Source organism: Diabrotica virgifera, chromosome 5 (genome assembly GCF_917563875.1).
Source record: "Diabrotica virgifera virgifera chromosome 5, PGI_DIABVI_V3a".
NCBI classification, from domain to species: domain Eukaryota; kingdom Metazoa; phylum Arthropoda; class Insecta; order Coleoptera; family Chrysomelidae; genus Diabrotica; species Diabrotica virgifera.
The window spans coordinates 206279317-206300889 of record NC_065447.1 but is presented as its reverse complement, the minus strand read 5'-3'; the positions used below and the strand labels follow the sequence as shown (position 1 = coordinate 206300889).

Sequence of the window (21573 nt, the reverse complement as noted above, 5' to 3'; positions counted from 1 at the left end):
ACGTAATTATCTTTTAAAATACCCTGTATAACATTACAAGTCCTCATATTTTAAGAAAGAAGACATCGAAGAGAATCCAAAAATGTAAAAATATACAGGGTGTCCCATTTAAAAAAACGAAGTTATAAGCAACTTCAGGTATAACCGGAAGTTGCAAAGAGATGAAAATATTTTCATTTAATAGATCATCCTTCAAAACCCCTGTATTCCAATTTTCATGATTCTGTTGCCTTTAGTTCTCGAGATATTTCTAATAGGCCAGTTATCTGCCTCACCCTGTATATTATTTGTATGTATGTGTATATAAATTGTGTAGAAGTATTTAAATTTAAAATAAATGTAAAACTTATTTTAGGATGGGGAAAAAGGATTTATTTCGCGACCATCATCGCGACCGTCATCTCTTCTGTGAAATAAATTTTGTACGTATCTATATTATGTGTATCTATACATAAATTGTATAGAAGTATTTAAATTTAAAATAAATGTAAAACCTATTTTTGGATGGGGAAAAAAGATTTATTTCGCGACCGTCATTTCTTCGGCGAAATAAATTTTGTACGTATATGTATTGAAGTGAAAACTTCTTGAGGGTCGTTGTGCACTTTTTGGATGGGGAAAACGTATTAAATTAGCGACCGTCATCGCTTCGACGAAATAAATTTTTGAAGTGAAAATTTCTTTAGTGACGTTGTGGACTTTTTAGATGGGGAAAAAGTATTGAATTAGCGACCGTCATCGCTTCGGCGAAATAAATTTTTAAAGTGAAAACTTCTTTTGGGGACGTTGTTCACTTTTTAGATGGGGAAAAATTATTGATTTAGCGACTGACATCGCGACCGTCATCACTTCCCCAAAATAAATTTTTGAAGTGAAAACTTGTTTAGGGCGTTGTGCACTTTTTGGATAAGGAAAAATTATTAAACTAGCGACCGTCATCAGTTCGACGAAATAAATTTTTGAAGTGAAAATTTCTTTAGGGACGTTGTGCTCTTTTTGGATGGAATAAAGTATTAAATTAGCGACCGTCATCGCGACCAACATCGCTTCGATGAAATACATTTTTGAAGTGAAACTTTTTTAGGGACGTTGTGCAGTTTTTCGATGGAAAAAAAGTATTAAATAAGCGATCGACATCGCTTCGATGAAATAAATTTTTAAAGTGAAAACTTCTTCAGGGACGTTGTGCACTTTTTGGATGGGGAAAATTATTAAATTACCGACCCTCATCGCTTCGACGAAATAAATATTTGAAGTTAAACTTCTTTAGGGACGTTGTGCACTTTTTCGATGGAAAAAAGTATTAAATTAGCGACCGTCATCGCTTCGATGAAATACATTTTTGAAGTGAAACTTCTTTAGGGACGTTGTGCACTTTTTCGATGGAAAAAAGTATTAAATTAGCGACCGTCATCGTTTCGATGAAATAAATTTTTTTGAAGTGAAAACTTCTTGAGGGACCTTGTGCTCTGTTTGGATGGGGAAAATTATTAAATTAGCGAACGTCATCGCTTCGACGAAATAAATTTTTGAAGTGAAAATTTCTTTAGGGACGTTGTGCACTTTTTGGATTAGGGAAAAATATTGAATTAGGGTCCGTCATCGCGACCGTCATCGCTTTGACGAAATAAATTTTTGAAGTGAAAACTTCTTTAGAGACGTTGTGCATTTTTGGATGGGAGAAAATATTAAACTAGCGACCGTCATCGCGACCAGCATCGCTTCGATGAAATAAATATTTGAAGTGAAAACTTTTTAGGGACGTTGACGTTGTGCACTTTTTTATGGGGAAAAAGTATTAATTTAGCGACCGTCATCGCTTCAACGAAATAAATTTTTAAACTTAAAATTTCTTTAGGGACGTTGTGCACTTCATGGATGGTGAAAAATTATTGAATTTGCGACCGTCATCACTTCGCTGAAATAAATTTTGTATAAATTATGCGTATGTATACATAAATAGCATGAGGCAAACGCATCCCGTATGTGATATAAGTAGATATAGCACTTCTTTTTGGATGGGGAAAAAGCATTTAGTGCAGTCACTGAAGGTGAATATGAGCTATTACCTCCGATTTCGTTGAACTCCATAGATTTGCACGAAAATTGGTGAGTGGTTAGAGGATATCTCAAGGAACAAAGATGACATGGTGCCAACTTGCGCTTTTACCCTGGGGGTGGATGCCACCCTTCTTCGGGGGTGAAAATTATTTTATAAAAAATAACCCCACAATTCGATAGAGCGACAAATTATAAGCAAAATTTGTCATATAAAGTTATTAAAATAAATCAAAACTTTTTGAGTTATTAAAGATCAAAGATTTTAATTTTTCGTGAGAAAAGTGCATGTTTTTAACCGATTTTTCATAAATAACTCAAAAACTATAAGTTTTTACAAAAAAGTTATTATTGTCAATATTGAGGCTAATAAAAAATCAAATAAATTCCTTACTAGAAAAATCTTTCAATGTTAACTGAAAGTGAGTTATAGGTAATTGAATGTATATTTCTTTCGCCGAGTACCAAATCTAAGTATTCAAGCTTAAATACCGGGAAAATGATGCATTTTATAACATAAACTTATTAAACATTTGTCAAAGCTCATTGAAATATCTATCAAATAAGTGCTCGAACAAGTTGATAGCATTAAATTTTATGCACCAAAAATGTTTCAAAATGTATCTTTTAAAAAATTTTCTAAAAAATGTTATTGTTTTTTTGTAAATAACTCCGTTAAATTTTAAAGTAGCAAGTTCATCTAATAACTGGTTAAAATTTTATTCTAAGAGCTATTAAAAAACGTCAAAATAGTCATTTATACCTCTTACTTTTTTAAAAATAAAAGGTTAAATGACCCCGGTTACATGGTTCTCGCAGCAAAATTGAAATTTTAAACGTTTCTATCTCGGTTATTTTTTACTCTTCGAAAATAGTAAAATGGGTAAAGTATTTGTTACAGAAAAAACTAAAATTTAGTTATTTATCATTTTTTACGTATATTGAGTATTTTTGGAGTTATTATCAAAAGAAAATGAAGAGGACGATAATTCTAAAAATTCTGATTTTTTTAAATTATATCTTTTTTTCAAAAATATGCATTCTAAACCGGTCAAATTTGTTGAAATAATTAACTATGATAACATAAAGAAATTCTTGTGAGGATTACTACAAATTTTAATTTTTGCGGAAATGGCGTATGTTTAGTTTTTAACTTTTTCCTAAAAAAATCGAAAGGGTTCTCTTATTTTCATCATAACTTGCTTAATTTTGATGCTATTAACTTCTACTGAAGCTCATTTGATAGGTATTCCGAAGTACTTTGACAAGTGCTTAACAAGTATATTCTATAAAATGCATCGTTTTCCCGTTATGTAAGCTTGAATACTTAGATTTGAGTACTCGTCGAAAAAAATATACATTCAATTACCCATAACTCACTTTAAAATAACATTAGTTTAGTTCTTTAAGTAGGGAGTGTATTAAATTTTTTATTATCTTTAATTTTGGTAATAATAGCTTTTTTACAAAACCTTATAGTTTTTGAGTAATACGTGAAAAACAGCTTTAAAACATGCATTTTTTTAAGAAAAAATAAAATCTTTGATATTTAATAACTCAAAAAGTTTTGATTTATGTTAATAACTTTATATAACAAATTTTGCTTAGAAGTTGTCTATCGATTTCTGGTATTATTTTTAATAAAAAAATTTCACCCCCGCGAAGGGGAGGCAACCACCCCCAGGGTAAAAGCGCAAGTTAACATCATGTCACCTTTGTTCCTTGAAGTATCTTCTAACTACTTACCAATTTTCATGAAAATCGATGAAGGTTCAACGAAATCGGAGGTGAAAACCTTCAGTGACTCCACTAATTGAGCTCGTAATTTATATACATACTATAAGAAGTTTTCACTTCTGTCGGCACTCCCACGAGTGCATTCAATTTTTTATTATATTTTGACCGCAAAAGTTAATAAAAACATTCATTTTAAGCAAAAAATGTTCTATACATTTTTTTGGTAAATTTAATAGTTTTTGATTTATTTGCTATCGAAAGTGTTAGTTTTATATCGAAAAAATCAATATTTTTTGATATTGGTACTCATTTACGATTCACTTAATTTTTGCTGTAGAAAAAATTTTTTCTACATTCTTTAATTTTTTTCTATTCTTTCATTTTTTCTGCTGCCAAGTTCTTGGTAATTAAATAACCTACAATTTCATATTTAAATCTTTTTTCCTTTCTATTCTGAAGAAAAAGGCATTTTTTATCAAATTACAAATTACCAAATTCGTTATTCTCTTTTAACTCCAGTTTTTTAAAAACTAATCATTCTAAGGCAGCCAAACTTCTACAATTTATTAATAATACATTCATAAAGAAGACTGAATAAGGCTAATGACTAAAACAATGGCGGCTGGTGGGGTAAAATTTTGGGTAGGCCACGACAGCAAATTACAAATAGCTATGTATAATTAGTGTGACCAACTAGCCCGAAAAATCCGGGACATGGCCCGAATTACGAAGTTGTGTCCCGGCGTCCCGGACAAGGCTTCCGGGCCATCCGAATTTTCAACTTTTTTGTAAAAATCTATATTTTCGTTTTTATTCGAAGAATTTATATCAAATTAAATTGTTGAGACGAAAAAAAATTTTTATCGTGGTATAAATTTTAATAGTTCTATGAAAGAAAACGAAAACTGTGGAATTTTTTTTATTTGTGTGTTTTAATTATCGTCTTCCGAAAAGACCATTCAAAAACAATAATAATTCATGTCACATGAATCATGCCTAGGCACGCATGCCGCATCGAACGATGTACGTAATGTAATGATTGCTGATGCATCTTTTTTTTTTCGGTTTTGTCAACCACTTTAAGTAGATAAACCTCTTGAGTTCGTTGGCGAAATATGATTAATTTCCAAACCGTTGCATGCTTTGTTGAGCCAAATTCAAATCTGCTGCGTTGCAATATGATTTTTTTGTCTAAACATTTATTTTATTGTCAGTACAATACAAGCACAGTAATCAGTTTGAATCCGAAAATCGATTACTTAGTGACCATCTCGGAATGATTGTTTTTGACCTGACTTTTTTATTCCAATATTTATTATTGTTAATATGAATATGGAACCAACACAAGAAAGTAAAAACAGAAAACGATATTGCACTTTCAATAAAATATTGGAAGAAGAATTTCTATTTTTGAAAAAAAAGTAACAACAGTGACATGAAGTGTGATACTTGTGGATCGGAATTTTCGATCGCCCACAGTGGTAGAGCGGATATACTAAGTCACATCCAAACTGAAAAACACCGAAGGGGTATCTGCTCCGCGTCCAGCAGCAAAAAATTGACTCAATTTTTCAAGCCAACAGCTTCATCGAGCATTGATTTAGAGACAGCAGCTCGGGAAGGTGTTTGGGCGTATCATTTGATTAAGCCCATCAAAAATATCATTGTCAACATAAAAATGTTAAATAACCAATAAAATGATGATATTAGATTCCTATAATTAAAAAAATAACAAATGGCCCGATTTTCATTCAAAAGTCCCGGATTTTAGGTATTTTTTTCAGCATTGTCCCGGATTCGACTGAATTGGAGTTGGTCACACTATGTATAATACATAATATGCAAATAAAAATTTATTTTTATTTATAAAAATACTTAGAAAGTAACTGTAACAGATTTACATTTAATTATATTTTTAAAACTAAATAAAATTATGAACTAAAATATACAAATAGTTTACATATTTTATTATTTATAGAGCAGGTTTATTCTTCTCTCTTTGCTTTGTGCAAATTTGTCAGTTACAATTCGATAATTATGTTACAAGTGGCAACAAGGCTTGGCGAAGGCCCGTTTCAATCGGGTCTATACACCAAACATAACACGGCAATATAAAAATCATTCTCCGGCAAGCTGCTTAACTTCAAACGCTTTTTGTACGGAGATCTTATTTGAGCGAGGTCGGCCAGGTAAGAGCGGGCCTATAATGATATTTAAAATGCCTGAATACGATTCGATGCTTTCTATAATAATATATAACAAAGTTGTCTTAACGGACGCTGATGTATTGAGTGATTTAGTACATTTAAAAGATATTTACATGCTTTAACATAATTTTTAAATATTTATATCTTTTTCAGTTTTAAAGCTCGTAAAATTATTGGGTAGGCCCGGCCTATCCTGCCTACCCCCAAAAGCCGCCACTGGACTAAAAACATCGCTAACTTACATTATTGTGCTTCAAATTGGATTTCTCCATTTTTTTTTTCAAAAAAATATATTGATTTTTTAACCGTAACTTTTTTATTTTTTATCTTAGAAAGTTTGGTAAAAAAGAATTTTGTAGATTTTTACAAGATATATAAGGCTATTAATATCAAATTCTTTTAAAAACCTGTCGCAAAAAGAGGTGACTTTGAAAGGGTTAATAAAGGTGGTTTTTGCATGTTATTACAAGTTTTAATTGTCAATAGCTCACTCAATTTTTGCAGCAGAAAAAATTTTTCCAAACTAATTTCTTGGGAATTAAATAGGCTACAATTTCATATTTAAACATTTTTTCGTATCTCTGATGATAATCTTTCTATTCTGAAGAAAAGGGCATTTTTTACCAAACTACAAAAATTGGTAATTCGCTTCTAACTCCATTTTTTTTAAAACTAATCATTCTAAGCCAGTCAAACTTCTAGAACTTTTTAATAATACACAAAGAAAGAAGAACAAATAAGATCAATGACAAATTTTAATTAGGGTGGTGATTAGGAGGTTGTTTCCGATCACTTTTTCGCTGAAGAAAATAGGGACTAATATTCTTTTCATTATAAGTCACTTAATTTTTGAGCTAGAGACTTTTTTTGTATTTCTGGAGATAGATATTTTTAAATACTTTAAATTAGTTTGAACAAGTTATCCTCGAAAAATGCATAGTTTATCCGTCTTTTGACTTTGAAACTACAATATTTAGCATTTGATGAAGAAGAGCTAACATATAATAAAGTATAACTCGATTACTATTAGTCTTAAAGAAAACTAAAAAAAAACTGTTTTGTTTATTTTTTCAAAAGGTACTTTTTTGTCAAGTAAAGTTGTTTTGATAAAACGAAAACTGTTTGAGTTATTAGCAGAAAACTAAAAACATTGATTTTTTCGATATAAAACTAACACTCGATAGCGAATAAATCGGAAACTATTAATTTTAACAAAAAAATGTGTGGAACATTTTTTGCTTAGAATATTTATCAACTTTCGCGGTCAAAATATAATAAAAAATGTCCACCCCAGAGATGGGTTGGCAACCACCCCCATGGTAAAAGCGCCTTTGGCATCATATAGATTTTGATCCATGGACTATTCACTACTTATCATCAAATTTTCAAGCAAATCGATCGATTCTGTAAAAATTGCGAGGTCTTGTCCTATTTTAAGCTTCATTACTTGGACTATTGTATATTCATGGAATGGACTGTAGAGCTATATGCACAGGTAAACCACATCCTCTGGGTAGACCTCATACTATAGTAGCATTGTAAAACAAATGTAGATAATAATTGAACAGAATATATTTTTTGATTTTTAGGTCGAATTGACTTTGAACCAACAGAAGGAAAGTATTTAGCTTACCCCGATAAAAGTACAGTTGTAGTACTTCAGGTTTCAGACTGGTCCGAAAAGGCGAAACTAACTTCAGACAAAGTGTCTTCACAATATTCAATTGTAACATTTTCTCCTTGTGGAAAGTACATTTTGTCTGCTTCACTTGAGGGAGATTTTGTCATCTGGAATGTAGCTACTGGTGAAGTATTAAACTTTAGTAAACATGAAAAATCTATAGCTATATGTGGTTTAACATGGAATCCTTTAGGTATGAACATAATCATATATGTTTTTAATTGTTATACATTTGTACAAAGTTTTTTGACAGTAAGGAATATATTGTATTATGATGTATTGTAATGTAATGTATCATAATGTACCATAATAACATGAGGGAAACACAGGGCCCCGCTACCATATGTCCAAAGTGACGGGCGCCATCCTTTATGGGCTCCAAAACCAAGGGTCAAAAATTGAAAAAAAAATTGCAATTAAAACAAAAAAAAAACAATATTCCAACTCCAAAAACCGTTTCAGATATTAGACGTTTAATAGGTATGGCAAGCTGGTATCGTCGTTTTCTTCCAGATTTTTCTTCACTTGTTGCTCCACTTACAGCTCTAACTCGTAAAAATATACAAGGTTTGTTTGGGATGAAGATTCTTCTTCTTCAGGTGCCGTCATTCAGACGTTGGCTGTCATCGTGTTTACAAGTTACTGAAACCTCTCCCTATCGGCTGCGGATGAAGATTGCGAGAAAGCTTTCCAATCTGTTAAAGAAAATCTTGTTAAGGCACCGGTTCTTTCGTGTCCGGATTTTAATTGTCCTTTTGTGGTTCAGTGTGATGCTTCACATTTTGGTTTAGGTGTTGTACTCAGTCAGGAACAAAACGGCGAGGAAAAAGTTATCTGTTACCTCAGCAGATCACTGACTTAAACAGGAAAGACGTTATTCTGGTACGGAGAAGGAAACTTTGGCCGTATTGTTTTAAATAGAGAAGTTACGTCCTTACCTTGAAGGTACTAAATTTACTGTCATCACATATCACTAAAGTCTAAAATGGCTGAATAGTATCAAAGACCCTGTTGGTAGAATTGCGCGCTGGGCGGTGAGACTTCAACAGTACGATTTTGACGTCGTTCACCGCCCAGCAGCAATCAAAGATTGCGTGGGCAATATTAGCAATTGAACAAGAAATTTTTGATTTTAGCAGTGTAATTAATCAATTGGCAACAGCAAAATCTCGGAAAATATCGCTACTACAATAGCTATTCTTTTATTTATCTATTGTACCTATAGCTCAGTAAATGAACTTAAAATACGGCGATACCGTACAATTTTCGGGGTCACCAACGAATTACGTATTTACGCCTCTACGTATTTCTATGGGATTAGTTTTGTTCGTTTTATTTTCCCATTCGACTGTCATAGTTGCTGTTTTATAGATCTTATGTAAGAGTTCCCTGTATCTGGAGTCTATTCTGCTGTTATTTAGAGCTTTTATATCGCCCATATCTCGACACTATCGAACGCTTTTTCATAGTGTACAAAGGCTAAACATAAATCTAGGTTGTATTCGTTGGCCTTCTCCATCAATATTTTCATAGCGAGGAGATGATCTATGGTACTAAACCCTTTTCTGAAACTTGCTTGTTCAACTGGCTGATAACTGTCCATTTTATTTGTTAGTCTATTGGTTATAATTTACCATTATGACGTTTTTTCCTAGTGATGGGTTTATACATTTTACTCCGCGATACCTTTCCATTACTTTCTCTACTTCTGTTTCATTATATTTTCTGATGTCTTCCGTTACCTTCCTTTTAATGGTTTTGTTTAATTATTTATATTCTGTGCTGTATCTACTGTTTGTTGCTAGAAGTTGTTGTCTTTTTTCCATAAGTTTTCTCGTTTGAAGGAATCCGCACTGTCATTTATATAGAACAATTTTTTTTATATCTTTTGTTTTGTTAGGTGTTGGGTCAACACTTAAAAAAATTATGATTACCTCCCTCTTTTCTAATACGGAAAATTAAATTCTGGTAGACCAAGATTAACAAGAATAAAGAAAATATTTTAAATTTCTCGATCAAGATCCAACAGTTAGCGTAAGGAATATGGCAAGACAAACAAATACGTTTTCTTCAAGTACTTGATGGATACTTAAAGAGCAGAAACAACATCCTTGTCATTACAGACAAGTCCAAGAGCTCTTGACAGACGATCTACCGGTTAGAGTGAACTACTTCATAATTTTCAAGTCAAAATATTCTGAAAACGGTACACAGTATCAAGTTTTACCAAGAGTACCTTTTTAGTCTAAAATTGTATGATTTTTAAGTTAACTTGGAATTTTGATTAATAATTATATCCTTAAAAAAGTTATGTTGAATAATACTTGGTATGAACCTTGCAACTAGCGCCCTCTATGAGAGTCAGATATAAAAACAAATTCGTGGAATGTATCAGCTTCCAAAACATATTCGCATAAAATTTCGTTACAATGTTGCCAGTAGTTTCGGCAAAATTGTAAAAAATGTGTAAATTTTTGTTTTTACAACGCCCTTTATCTCGAAAACGGATGATGTTACAAAAATTTTTTACTAAGCAAACCCCAATTATTTTTCAGTTATTTACCTATCCTAGAGACAGTATTAACTTCTTTTGAAATACCCTGTATTCACTACATATTTATTATTGCTTTAAGATATAATAACATGGTATTTTCCATTTTATAATTCATCATCTTAAGGTAATTATTTATTTACATTATTTCATTTTCTTAAATTTTAGGAAATGGTCAAGTAGTATATACAGATGTTGAAGGTCAGTTGGGCGTTATGGAGTGCTCAGTAAAAAGTAGTCCGACTAATCTAGAAGATGACGCTTTTAATGATGATGTGAACTTTGATAATGTTCCATTTGATGATGATGACGACGAAGATGATGAAAATGTTTTCTCTGTTAGTAAATTGAAGAAGCAGTATATGGGAGATGATGAACAAGAATTAAAATCTATTGCGGGTAATAACAAACAAAATTGTGTGATAATCTCAGTTTACAAAATCAATCGAAGACAAGATTCGATTTTATTAAGACAAAAAAAATCACTTCTATTTAATAGGTATATTTATTAAAAATTTTAAAAAATCCCAATGGATTGAATAAAATATGTCCAATTCAGAACGTTTTCGGACCTGTCAGTCCATCATCATGTCATCAGTGAATTCAAATACTTGCTAAATAGTCACACCCAGAACCAAACAATGGTTGAAATTATAATTCAATCTACATTATATTGAAGTAATATTGATCAGGCTAAACGCCGATGTTAAAAGATATAACCTCCAGGAACATGGTGAAACTCTATCAAGGAGAACTCTATTCACCATGTTCCCGGAGGTTATATCTTTTAACATCGGCGTTTAGCCTGATCAATATTACTTCAACATAATGTAGATTGAATTATAATTTCAACCATTGTTCGAAAACGTTCTGAATTGGACATATTTTATTCAATCCATTGGGATTTTTTAAAATCTTTAATAAATATACCTATTACATAAAAGTGGTTTTTACTTCATAGAGTTTCTTAACTATATGGCATACAGTCAACCTACGGAACTACCCCTTTTTAGTTTATTGAGACAGTTATTTTGAACCAGACATAAGTGGTGATTCATTTAGAGGTACTTTTTTCAAAAAGAAAAAACAATGAGAAAAAAAAATGAATTTTATTTGAAACGCTTTATTGTCATATCAAAGAACTATTCTCTACAATTACTTCTTAAAGATAATTCCTTTCAAATGTTCATCTTTTAAAGATGGTCCATTCTGAAGTTCCAATTCTCGATGATGCGTTCGAGCAATTTGATTTATAGTCCAGGGCGGATCTGTTTTGAGATGGACGTTGAGAGGTGACTCAAATTTTTTTGCAGAAATTGCTTGAAAATAAATCAAATAATAATATTTGAGTTATCCTCCCTCTCAAAAAGGTCCGGAACATTGTTTAAATAATCAAAATGTCAAGAATTAAAGGAAAAATTCGATTTTTTTCTTCGTTTTTTGATTATAACTTTGAAAGTATTCATTTCCGAGAAAAGTTGTACTGACATAAAAGTTGCGTAATTCAATTTACTACAATATAGAATTGGTTAAAAATTTAAAAAATAGTTACCCTAGTTGCAAAATAGCAATAATTGCGAAAAAACCATACAAAAACAAGTATTCGCATTTTAAGTTTTTCAACCATTTATGCTACACTTAGGACCTTCATATTTTACCCAGAAAAACTTTATGATACAGTAAAACAATACTGTAAATTTCATTAAGATCGGTTCAATAGATTTTGCAAAATAAATTTTGCAATACAGCTTTCGCAAAAAAAATTCATTTTTTCAAAATGTTACAGGACTGAAAATAAAGCATATAGCAAGTTGAATTTTTTTTTGCTTATAGAAGTGTACTGTACCTTTCATTTGCAATTTTCAAAATTAAAATCGATTAATTACCACGGCGTCAGAAAATTTTTGAAATAAACAATAATTTTTGGTGCTACGCGCAGGACAGCGGTGTTCGATTCACACAGGTTGATTTCCACCAAAATTTCTTCCAATCTTTATCTAATATATTATTTTCTTACTCTATATTTTGTTGTATTTTAATTTTTTAATTCCACAAAAATCAAACTAATTTTATTATTGTTTGTGAAATATTGTTTAAACAATTGCATATGTTTAAAAATAATAAACTTTTATTATTTAAGTTAAAATATATGAACAACGAAAGTTTTTGCTAATAAAAGTGTTATTTCAAAGGATAGAGTATGTGTTTTTATTTTGCAATAAACAAATTTATTTATTTATATCGAAATGTCATAAAAATTAAAATGGATCAATCATTATCAAAGGTCATTGGAATGCCCAATCAGAGCAACCTATCCGCTGTACTGCGCGTAGCACCAATAATTAATGTTTATTTAAAAAAATTCCTGAGGCCGTGGTGTTAAACTATCTTAATTTTACAAAATTGCAAATGAAAGGTACAGTACACTTCTATATGCAAAAAAATTTTCAACTTGCTATCTGCTTTATTTTCAGTCCTGTAACATTTTGAAAAAATGAATTTTTTTTACGAAAGCTGTATTGCAAAATTTATTTTGCAAAATCTATTGAACCGATCTTAATGAAATTTACAGTATTGTTTTACTGTATCATAAAATTTTTCAGGGTGAAATATGAAGGTCCTAAGTGTAGCATAAATGGTTGAAAAACGTAAAATGCGAATACTTGTTTTTGTATGTTTTTTTCACAATTATTGCTATTTTGCAACAAGGGTGACTATTTCTTAAATTTTTAACCAATTCTATATTATAGGAAATTTAATTACGCAACTTTTATGTGAGTACAACTTTTCTCGGAAATGAATACTTTTAAAGTTATAATCAAAAAACCAAGAAAAAAATCGAAATTTTCCTTAATTTTTTGACATTTTTATTATTTAAACAATGTTCCGGACCTTTTTGAGAGGGAGGATAACTCAAATATTATTATTTGATTTATTTTCAAGCAATTTCTGCAAAAAAATTTGAGTCACCTCTCAACGTCCAAATGTACTAGTATTTTTACAGATGCGCCCTGGTCTATTATATTTGATTAATGACTCGAGTAATATTGGCCTCCAATGCCTCAATCGTAGCCGGTTTATTTGTGTAGACTTTTACTTTTAGACGAGCGGCACACCCCCAAAAAACGCTTATTTCTCGAGATACTGACCACGGAGAGGTGAATGGCCAATTTTAGTCATACTGTATGTTTTTTATGGTGCTCAAAACGAAAATGAGGTTTATTTTGAATTTTCTGTGGGGGAACGTTGTCAAAATCGCAATTTTACCCTAAAAATAAAAAAAAAGAAACCACGTTTTTTTGCGTTTACCTCGCTACAACTCTGTTCCATTTTAATATTTTTTTCCGAAATTTTTACAGTATATATTTCTAACATTTCTGAAGACAACGTTACCTGTTTCAAGCTTTTAGTCTTATTGTGATAAAGTTTATAAATTTTTAAAGTAAAAGGTGCACATTTGTGCATTGCAAAGTTTAATGGCAAAAGTTGAGTGACGAAATTTGAAATTTAGCTTTTTAATCACGTTTATGTTAAAATATAGAGTACAAAAAAGTTTTCTGGAAAGTTTTAGATCAAAATGTGTTATAGATAAAAAATAGTGCAACTTTTAATATCGCCATAAGCAATCCCCAAAATAACGCTTGTTTTTCGAGATATTGACCATCAGTGGTGAATGGCTAATTTTGGTCTTACATGATTTTTTACGGTGTTGAAAACGAAAATAAAATTTATTTTAAATTTTAGATGGGGGAATATTGTCAAAATCGCAATTTTGGCTGAATAATTTCTAGACGTTATATCGAGCTAAGTCTTTCCAGGATGAAATGTCAAACAATATTGAAAAAAAAAACGCAACGTCCCCCCAAAAAAGTACCTTTAAATGAATCGCCCTTTACAAAAGAAAAGATAATAATTGTTGTTAATTATTACTTGTTAATTTCGTTATTTAAATATAATTACAATCTACATATAGGACTTTCGTAAATCTGGGGTTAGTGTGACGATATTTCATATATGATTAATAACCGACGATCGAGGGAATTCTGAATCGCATTTATTCCTCAGTGCGAAATAAATGCACAAAGAGAGGAAGTATCTCGCTCAGCGATCCAGATCGTAAAATATGTAATGATGGTTACGCTCAACTCGCATAACTGTTGTAGGAGATCGAGATTTGTCGATTTCGCTCAGCTCGCCAAATCGACGGAGTTCGGAAGGTTTCGGAATACGTTCAAGATACATTCAACTCACCTGTCCCTGGTTGATTATCGTCCGTTCAACTCACAGAGAATGCACTAATGGATTTCTGTTCGGTTTTTTATACTGTCATAGATGGTATAATAACACGTTTTGTTCAATACATAGGCATACACTAGACGATAAAATTATATTATTGTCACAATAGGGAACTTGCATAAAATTTGAAATTCGAAAAAAATGTTATAAATCACAACAGAACATAATTTAAAACATGTATCAAAGATAAAAAAGTTGTTTTTGTGTTCCGTTTGGGCCCTAAAAACGATTATAAATTCAAATTGTAGCACCTAGCCTAAAACGCGTCGTGACGTCATATGGTTATACAGTATGTCCATGTAAGTTGTATCCACATGGAAAACTTTTTTATTATTAATTTTACGAAAAAAAGTTATTCTCTATAAAAAGTTCTGCATGGTCCAAAACCCAAGATTCAACCATCAGATATCAAATTTTATGAATATTATACGAGGTATGTCAAAAAGTTTGAATTTCACTCAAGAGTAAAGTAGCTTTATTTTTCACAATATTGAAAATTGCTATTATAAAAAGTTGTTTGGAATTAAAAACTATATTCTAATATGCAATTACATCCTTCTAATTAAAAAAATTTTTTTTTTTGAAACATGGATAACTAACATTATTTTCAGTTATTTGAATTCTGATAACTCTTTTATTATTAATTTTACGAAAAAATGGATTCTTAATAAAAAGTTCTGAAAGGTCTAAAACCCAAAATACAACCATCTTATATCAAATTTTATCAATTTTGTAAGAGGTATGTCAAAAAAGATAAATTTAGATCAAAAGTAAAGCACCTTTATAGTTCAGAGTATTTCAATTAGAAGGATGTAATTATATATTGAAACATAGTTTTTAATACTAAATAACTTTTCATAATAACAATTTTCGATATTGTGAAAATAAACGTACTTTACTCTTGAGCGAAATTCATATTTTTTGACGTACCTCGTATAAAATTGATAAAATTTGACATAAGATGGTTGTATTCTAGGTTTTAGACCATGCAGAACTTTTTATCAAGAATCAGTTTTTTTCGTAAAATTAATAATAAAAGAGTTATCTGAATTGAAATAACTGAAAATAACGTTAGTTATCCATAATTTTTCAAAAAAAAAATTTTCAATTAGAAGGATGTAATTGCATACTAGTAGTCTAAGAGCTGGGAGCGGATTTTGTGCGTGGTAAGTAATATGGAAAAACTATACGGGGATATGTTGAATTAGTTGTGTACATGACTTTCACCAACGGCCGGAAACCAGAGTTGGGGCCGAGGGTAGTTATAAGGGGTCAAAGTCGCGGATTTTATTATTTTTTTTTATGACGCTCATGATCGAGATAGTGCACCAAAATTTGGGAATAAGTAGGTCATGACGTACCTAAGTAAAATCTCTAGGGGCTCAACGCTGCGTGGCCGACAAAGGGGTGGGAGTAGGGGTGAATATAAAAAATATAAGGGGTTTTTTGCGACATTCGTGATTGAGATAGTGCACCAAAATTTGGGTATAAGTAGACCATGACCTAAATAATTAAAATCCCCAGAGACGGAACACAGAGTCGGGAAGGAAGGTTATAAGGGGTCAAAATTCCGTTTTTTATTATTTTTTTTTGTGACGCTCATGATCAAGATAGCGCGCCAAAATTTGGGAATAAGTAGGTCATGACGTAACTAAGTAAAATCTCCAGGAGTGGAACGCTGCGTGGCCGACAAAGGGGTGGGGCAGGGGTGAATATAAAAAAATGTAAGGGCTTTTTTGCGACGTTGCGACCATGACATAACTAAGTAATATTCCCAGAGGCGGAAACCAGAGTGGCGGACGAGGGTAGTTATAAGGGGTAAAAGTCGCGGTTTTTATTATTTTTTTTGTGGCGCTCATGATGGAGATAGTGCACCAAAATTTGGGAGTAAGTAGGTTATGACGTAACTAAGTAAAATCTTCAGGGGCGGAACGCTGTTTGGGGTACAAAGGGGTGGTAGGCAGGGGTGAGTATAAAAATATATGGGTTTTTTTTGCCGTTCGTGATCGAGATAGTGCACCAAAATTTGGGAATAAGTAGATCATGACATTACTAAGTAATATCTCCAGGGGCGGAACTCTGCGTGGGGGACAAATGTTGTGCCGAGTCACAAAAAAATAATACACACTGCGACTTGGACCCCTTAAAACTAACCTCATCTCCAACTCTGGTTTCCAGCTCTGGGGCTTTTACTTAGGTAAGTCATGGTCTACTTATTCCCAAATTTTGGTGCACTATCTCAATCTAGCACGTCGCAAAAACCCCTTATATTTTTTATATTTACACCTACCCCCACCCCTTTATCGGCCACGCAGCGTTCCACCCTTGGAGATTGTACTTAGTTGCCTCATGACCTACTTATTCCCAAATTTTGGTGCACTATCTCGATCATGAGCGTCACAAAAAAAATAATAAAAACGGCGATTTTGACCCCTTATAACTACCCTCATGCCCAACTCTGGTTTCCGGCTCTGAGCAGTTTACTTATTTATGTCATGGTATACTTATTCCCAAATTTTGGTGTACTCCCTCAATCACGAACGTCGTAAAAAAACCCCTTATATTTTTTATATTCACCCCTGCCCCACCCCTTTGTCGGCCACGCAGCGTGCCACCCCTGGAGATTTTATTTAGTTACGTCATGACCTACTTATTCCCAAATTTTGGTGCACTCTCTCGATCATGAGCGTCACAAAAAAAAATAATAAAAACGGCGATTTTGACCCCTTATAACTACCCTCATCCCCAACTCTGGTTTCCGGCTCTAGGGATTTTACTTAGTAATGTCATGATCTGCTTATTCCCAAATTTTGGTCCACTATGTCAATCACGAACGTCGCAAAAAACCCTTTATATTTTTTATATTCACCCCTACCCCCACCACTTTGTCGGCCACGCAGCGTTCCGCCCCTAGAGGTTTTACTTAGTTACGTCATGACCTACTTATTCCCAAATTTTGGTGCACTGTCTCGATCATAAGGGTCATAAAAAAAATAATAAAATCCGCGACTTTGACCCCTTATAACTACCCTCGGCCCCAACTCTGGTTTCCGGCCGTTGGTGAAAGTCATGTACACAACTAATTCAACATATCCCCGTATAGTTTTTCCATATTACTTATCACGCAGAAAATCCTCTTCTATCTCTCCGACTATAGAGTATATTTTTTAATTCCAAACAACTTTCTTAATAGCAATTTTCAATATTGTGAAAAATAAAGCTACTTTACTCCTGAGTGAAATTCAAACTTTTTGACATACCTTTTGACATAACCATTTGATGGTTAAATCTTAGGTTTTGGACCATGCAGAGCTTTTCATGAAGAATAACTTTTTTTCGTAAAATTAATAATAATAGCTATTTGTATAACAAGGGAGGAAAGTGCTACTTTTCCTCCCGAGAATGAAGTTTACTGCCCGACGCGTAGCGGAGGGCAGTAATCATTCAAGGGAGGAAAAGGCACTTTACTCCCATGTTATACATATGGTTTTTCCACCTTCCTCAAATAACAAGTCATTTTTTCGTTTTTACTTAATTTATTTATGTAACTAACCAACAAAATTTACTAGAACTAAAACTAACAAGTAGGTACGGTACAATATAACTGTCAACTGTCAGATATAAGTCAAATTATTAATGTAAACACTGTTAAATCAGAATAACAATTTACTCTTTTTTACCATTCTGCAAAATACAGAGTGTTTTTAAATAAACGTTAAAATGTATAGATACTTACGTAATAGAAAATAGATATTGTACAGGGCGCCAATAAGTTATATTTCATGAATGAAATACCATGACGTCACTTTTACTTTTCCTCCCTAGGGAGGAAAAGTACAACTTTGCTCCCTACAATCAGGTCCGGAAAAGTATACTTTCAGTAGAGGTAGGTGGAAAAAAGTTTTCCATATGGATACAACTTACAGGGACATACTGTATGTTTACATCCTGCACCAACAAACTAAACAACATTGTATATAATTTTAAATTATGACATAAACGTCACTAGAAAATACAGTTATGTGACCTCACAAGTGTTTTTGATCGTTTGAACTATTTTAAATACATAGAAGATTAAAAAAATATAAATACATACTATCTCTTCAAATACTGTAGGTATCAAACTCCAATCTCAACAAACTATAGTCTATTTTTAAACTAAAAGGAGTAATTCAAATTTCCCGCGCCGTACAGCTTGTTTGTAATTAGTCCAACCTCAGGCAAGTTTACTCCACTGTTATCAAATTTTGACATTAATGACATTTATAAAATTTTGACACTGTTGGCATTTCATAGGTTAATTAAGTTATATCAGCGATTTTTTGTATTTTGTGCGTTATTCCTTTAATTTGTAGATTTGTAGTCAGCTTTTATATAAAATACAGTTGTTTTTAGAACTCTTTAGCGACGTATTAGTACAATATAATATTTATGGATTACCGTCGAACGCCGATATGATCAACCAAAAAAGAAGATGTATTTTTTGGGTGTGAATGTGTCTTTTTAGTTTACTCCTCTTGGTTTAAAAACAAAGTTTAGTATATATTATTACAATCACATACTATAAATGTCATTAACATATACAGTGATACAATAACGCAAAAGATGGAAAATATAATACATTGCGAAACAAAAAGAGATGAAACTAGTGGAGGTGGAAATTATCGTTATAAACGTATAAATAATTAACATTATATTACATAGTTTCCCACCTTTAGACGTCTGTGACAGGAGTATTATAAAATTCTACTATCACAGTGACAGTTGTCATAATCCTCTGATACGTCTAAAGGTGAGACACTTAATGTAATGTTAATTTATACGTTTATAACGATAATTTCCACCTGCACTAGTTTCATCTCTTTTTGTTTCGCAATGTATTATGTTTTCCACCTTTTACGTTATTTTGCCGGTTATTAGCGCGCTCATCAGTGTAAATATTTTCCCCTTATTCCGCGACAATGAGCTGGCCAAATACCCAAGTAGGTGGAGGCCAATAAACTAAAGAAGAAGAAGAATATAAATATTTTTTTTTATTTAAGGCTATGGGTACATAATTCGCAAATATTTTACGTGTATCCCTACTTTTTCTGTCTATATACGGCAAATTACGTGTAGTAAAATTCACACTGGTATGGATATGTAAACATTACTAGAATGTCATTCTACTTGAAAATGTCATTAATTTAAAGAGATGGGTTTTGAATGTTCGTGGATAACTGTTATTTTTATAATTGCAAATTATTAATTCAGTTAATATATTCAGATAATTTTTTCACTAACTATGTATTCAGTGATTGTAATAATTTATTTGTACAACAAAGACTAATACTCAATCGAGAAAAGAGGAAAAGTGTTGAAAGTGATTTTTTAATAATATATTGTTATGGAACGCTTACAATTTTGAACATCTTTAACAACAAAATACTTGGATCACAGAATATATTATCCTGATGTATTCTCTGCTTGGATCTTCCACAAATAATACACAATAAATAACTTTTTATTAAGTTCACGTCTTAAATCAATTATTTATCAAATACACTATATATCAATAATATTTAATCAATAACTCTACATATTCCCGATGCAATGTCAACTATTTAAAATTGTCACTGATTATTGAAAATGTTGACTGACAATATAATATGCTGACAATATTATATTCGGCTGAGTGCGTTGTAAGACAAAGATAGATTTGGAAAATATTACCAGGGCATTGTGTTCATTTTTTTCGAATCCTGAAAAAACCAATAAATATTTTTGAAAAATTTAAACGCAGAATGAAAGACTAAATTATAACCGAGGGCCGAAAGTCCCTTAGAATAAATAAAAATTTTATTTTGAATGATATATTTGAAATTAAAAATCACACTAAATTTTCTCTTAGTTTTTCACCCCTGTAACTTATTAAAATAAACATTATAGAAGTTCTCTGGGACTTTCGGCCCTCGCTAATAACGTAATCTTTCATTCTGCGTTTAAATTTTTCAAAAATACTTATTAGTTTTCTCAGGATTCGAAAAAAAATGAATCCCCATTTGAATAGCATTGCAGCCGAAAATACGTACCGATCCTCTTAATTTGATGGCTTTGGTAAAGACCAATTAGCCAGACAATTTTTACATTTAAGTATAATATTACATAACTAGAATAGGTATATGATGTAACTATAAAATATTTACATATATTTAACTAACATAATAAAAATATATTATACCTAGATACAGTGCTGTTTTTGTGACGGTACGCGCCGGTACGCCGTACCGGTACCTCTGGGACAAAAATAAAAAAACAACAAAATTATAGACAAATTCCTGAATTTTTTCCTTGCTCCCAAATAGCTTTAAAACGCCCTTACTGAGCTAAATTTAAAAAGTTTTCGCCGGGGCGGACTACTCTTATGAACACTCCCCAGATCCCCCGGAACATTGCGTACCGGAACCTCTATTGTTACAAAAACAGCACTGCCTAGATATATATGCACACAAATAAGTACGCATATTACATACATACACATATATAAACACACATACATATTTTTCTAATTAATTTTTTTTTCATCCTTCACGATTATATAGTGGATAAATTATTAATTTGGTAAAAGTTAATGTGTGCAATTTTTTGTTTTGTGTTATAAAATGGAATTATGTATTTGCAGAATTGCTAACGAAGACATTATTATCAATTTACAATTTCATTTTGCACCTCTTGGTGTGATTATATAAACAATACAGTATATTAATATTCTTATTGAAAATTATACAGTTTAAATTTTGTTATTAATTTGTTATTAATTACTTCACTATAAAATTTATCTGTGCTTTCACTATTTAATGGACAATCAAGTATAATGTGTGTCAAGTCTCCCAGGTCACCACATAAGCATGAGGAATTATCAACTAAACCAATTTTACATTTATAGCTTGGCGACATTGCATGATTTGTTCTTATTCTGTTAATAGTACCTAATAATAAAATTCCTGTTGTTTTGGTTGTGGAACCATCTTAGCCTTGGGATTTGAACTTGACATGATTTATAA

The 21573-nt window shown here is 31.7% G+C and overlaps 1 protein-coding gene across 1 annotated transcript in view; it reads left to right on the top strand.

The window, feature by feature from the left end:
* Window positions 1-21573, top strand: part of LOC126884564 (WD repeat and HMG-box DNA-binding protein 1) — a 108039-nt gene that overhangs the window by 24792 nt on the left and 61674 nt on the right. The window contains exons 4-5 of the mRNA XM_050650531.1: window positions 7592-7876; window positions 10403-10633. Of these exons, the coding sequence (XP_050506488.1) occupies window positions 7592-7876; window positions 10403-10633 (516 nt within the window). The remainder of the gene's footprint in view (window positions 1-7591; window positions 7877-10402; window positions 10634-21573) is intronic.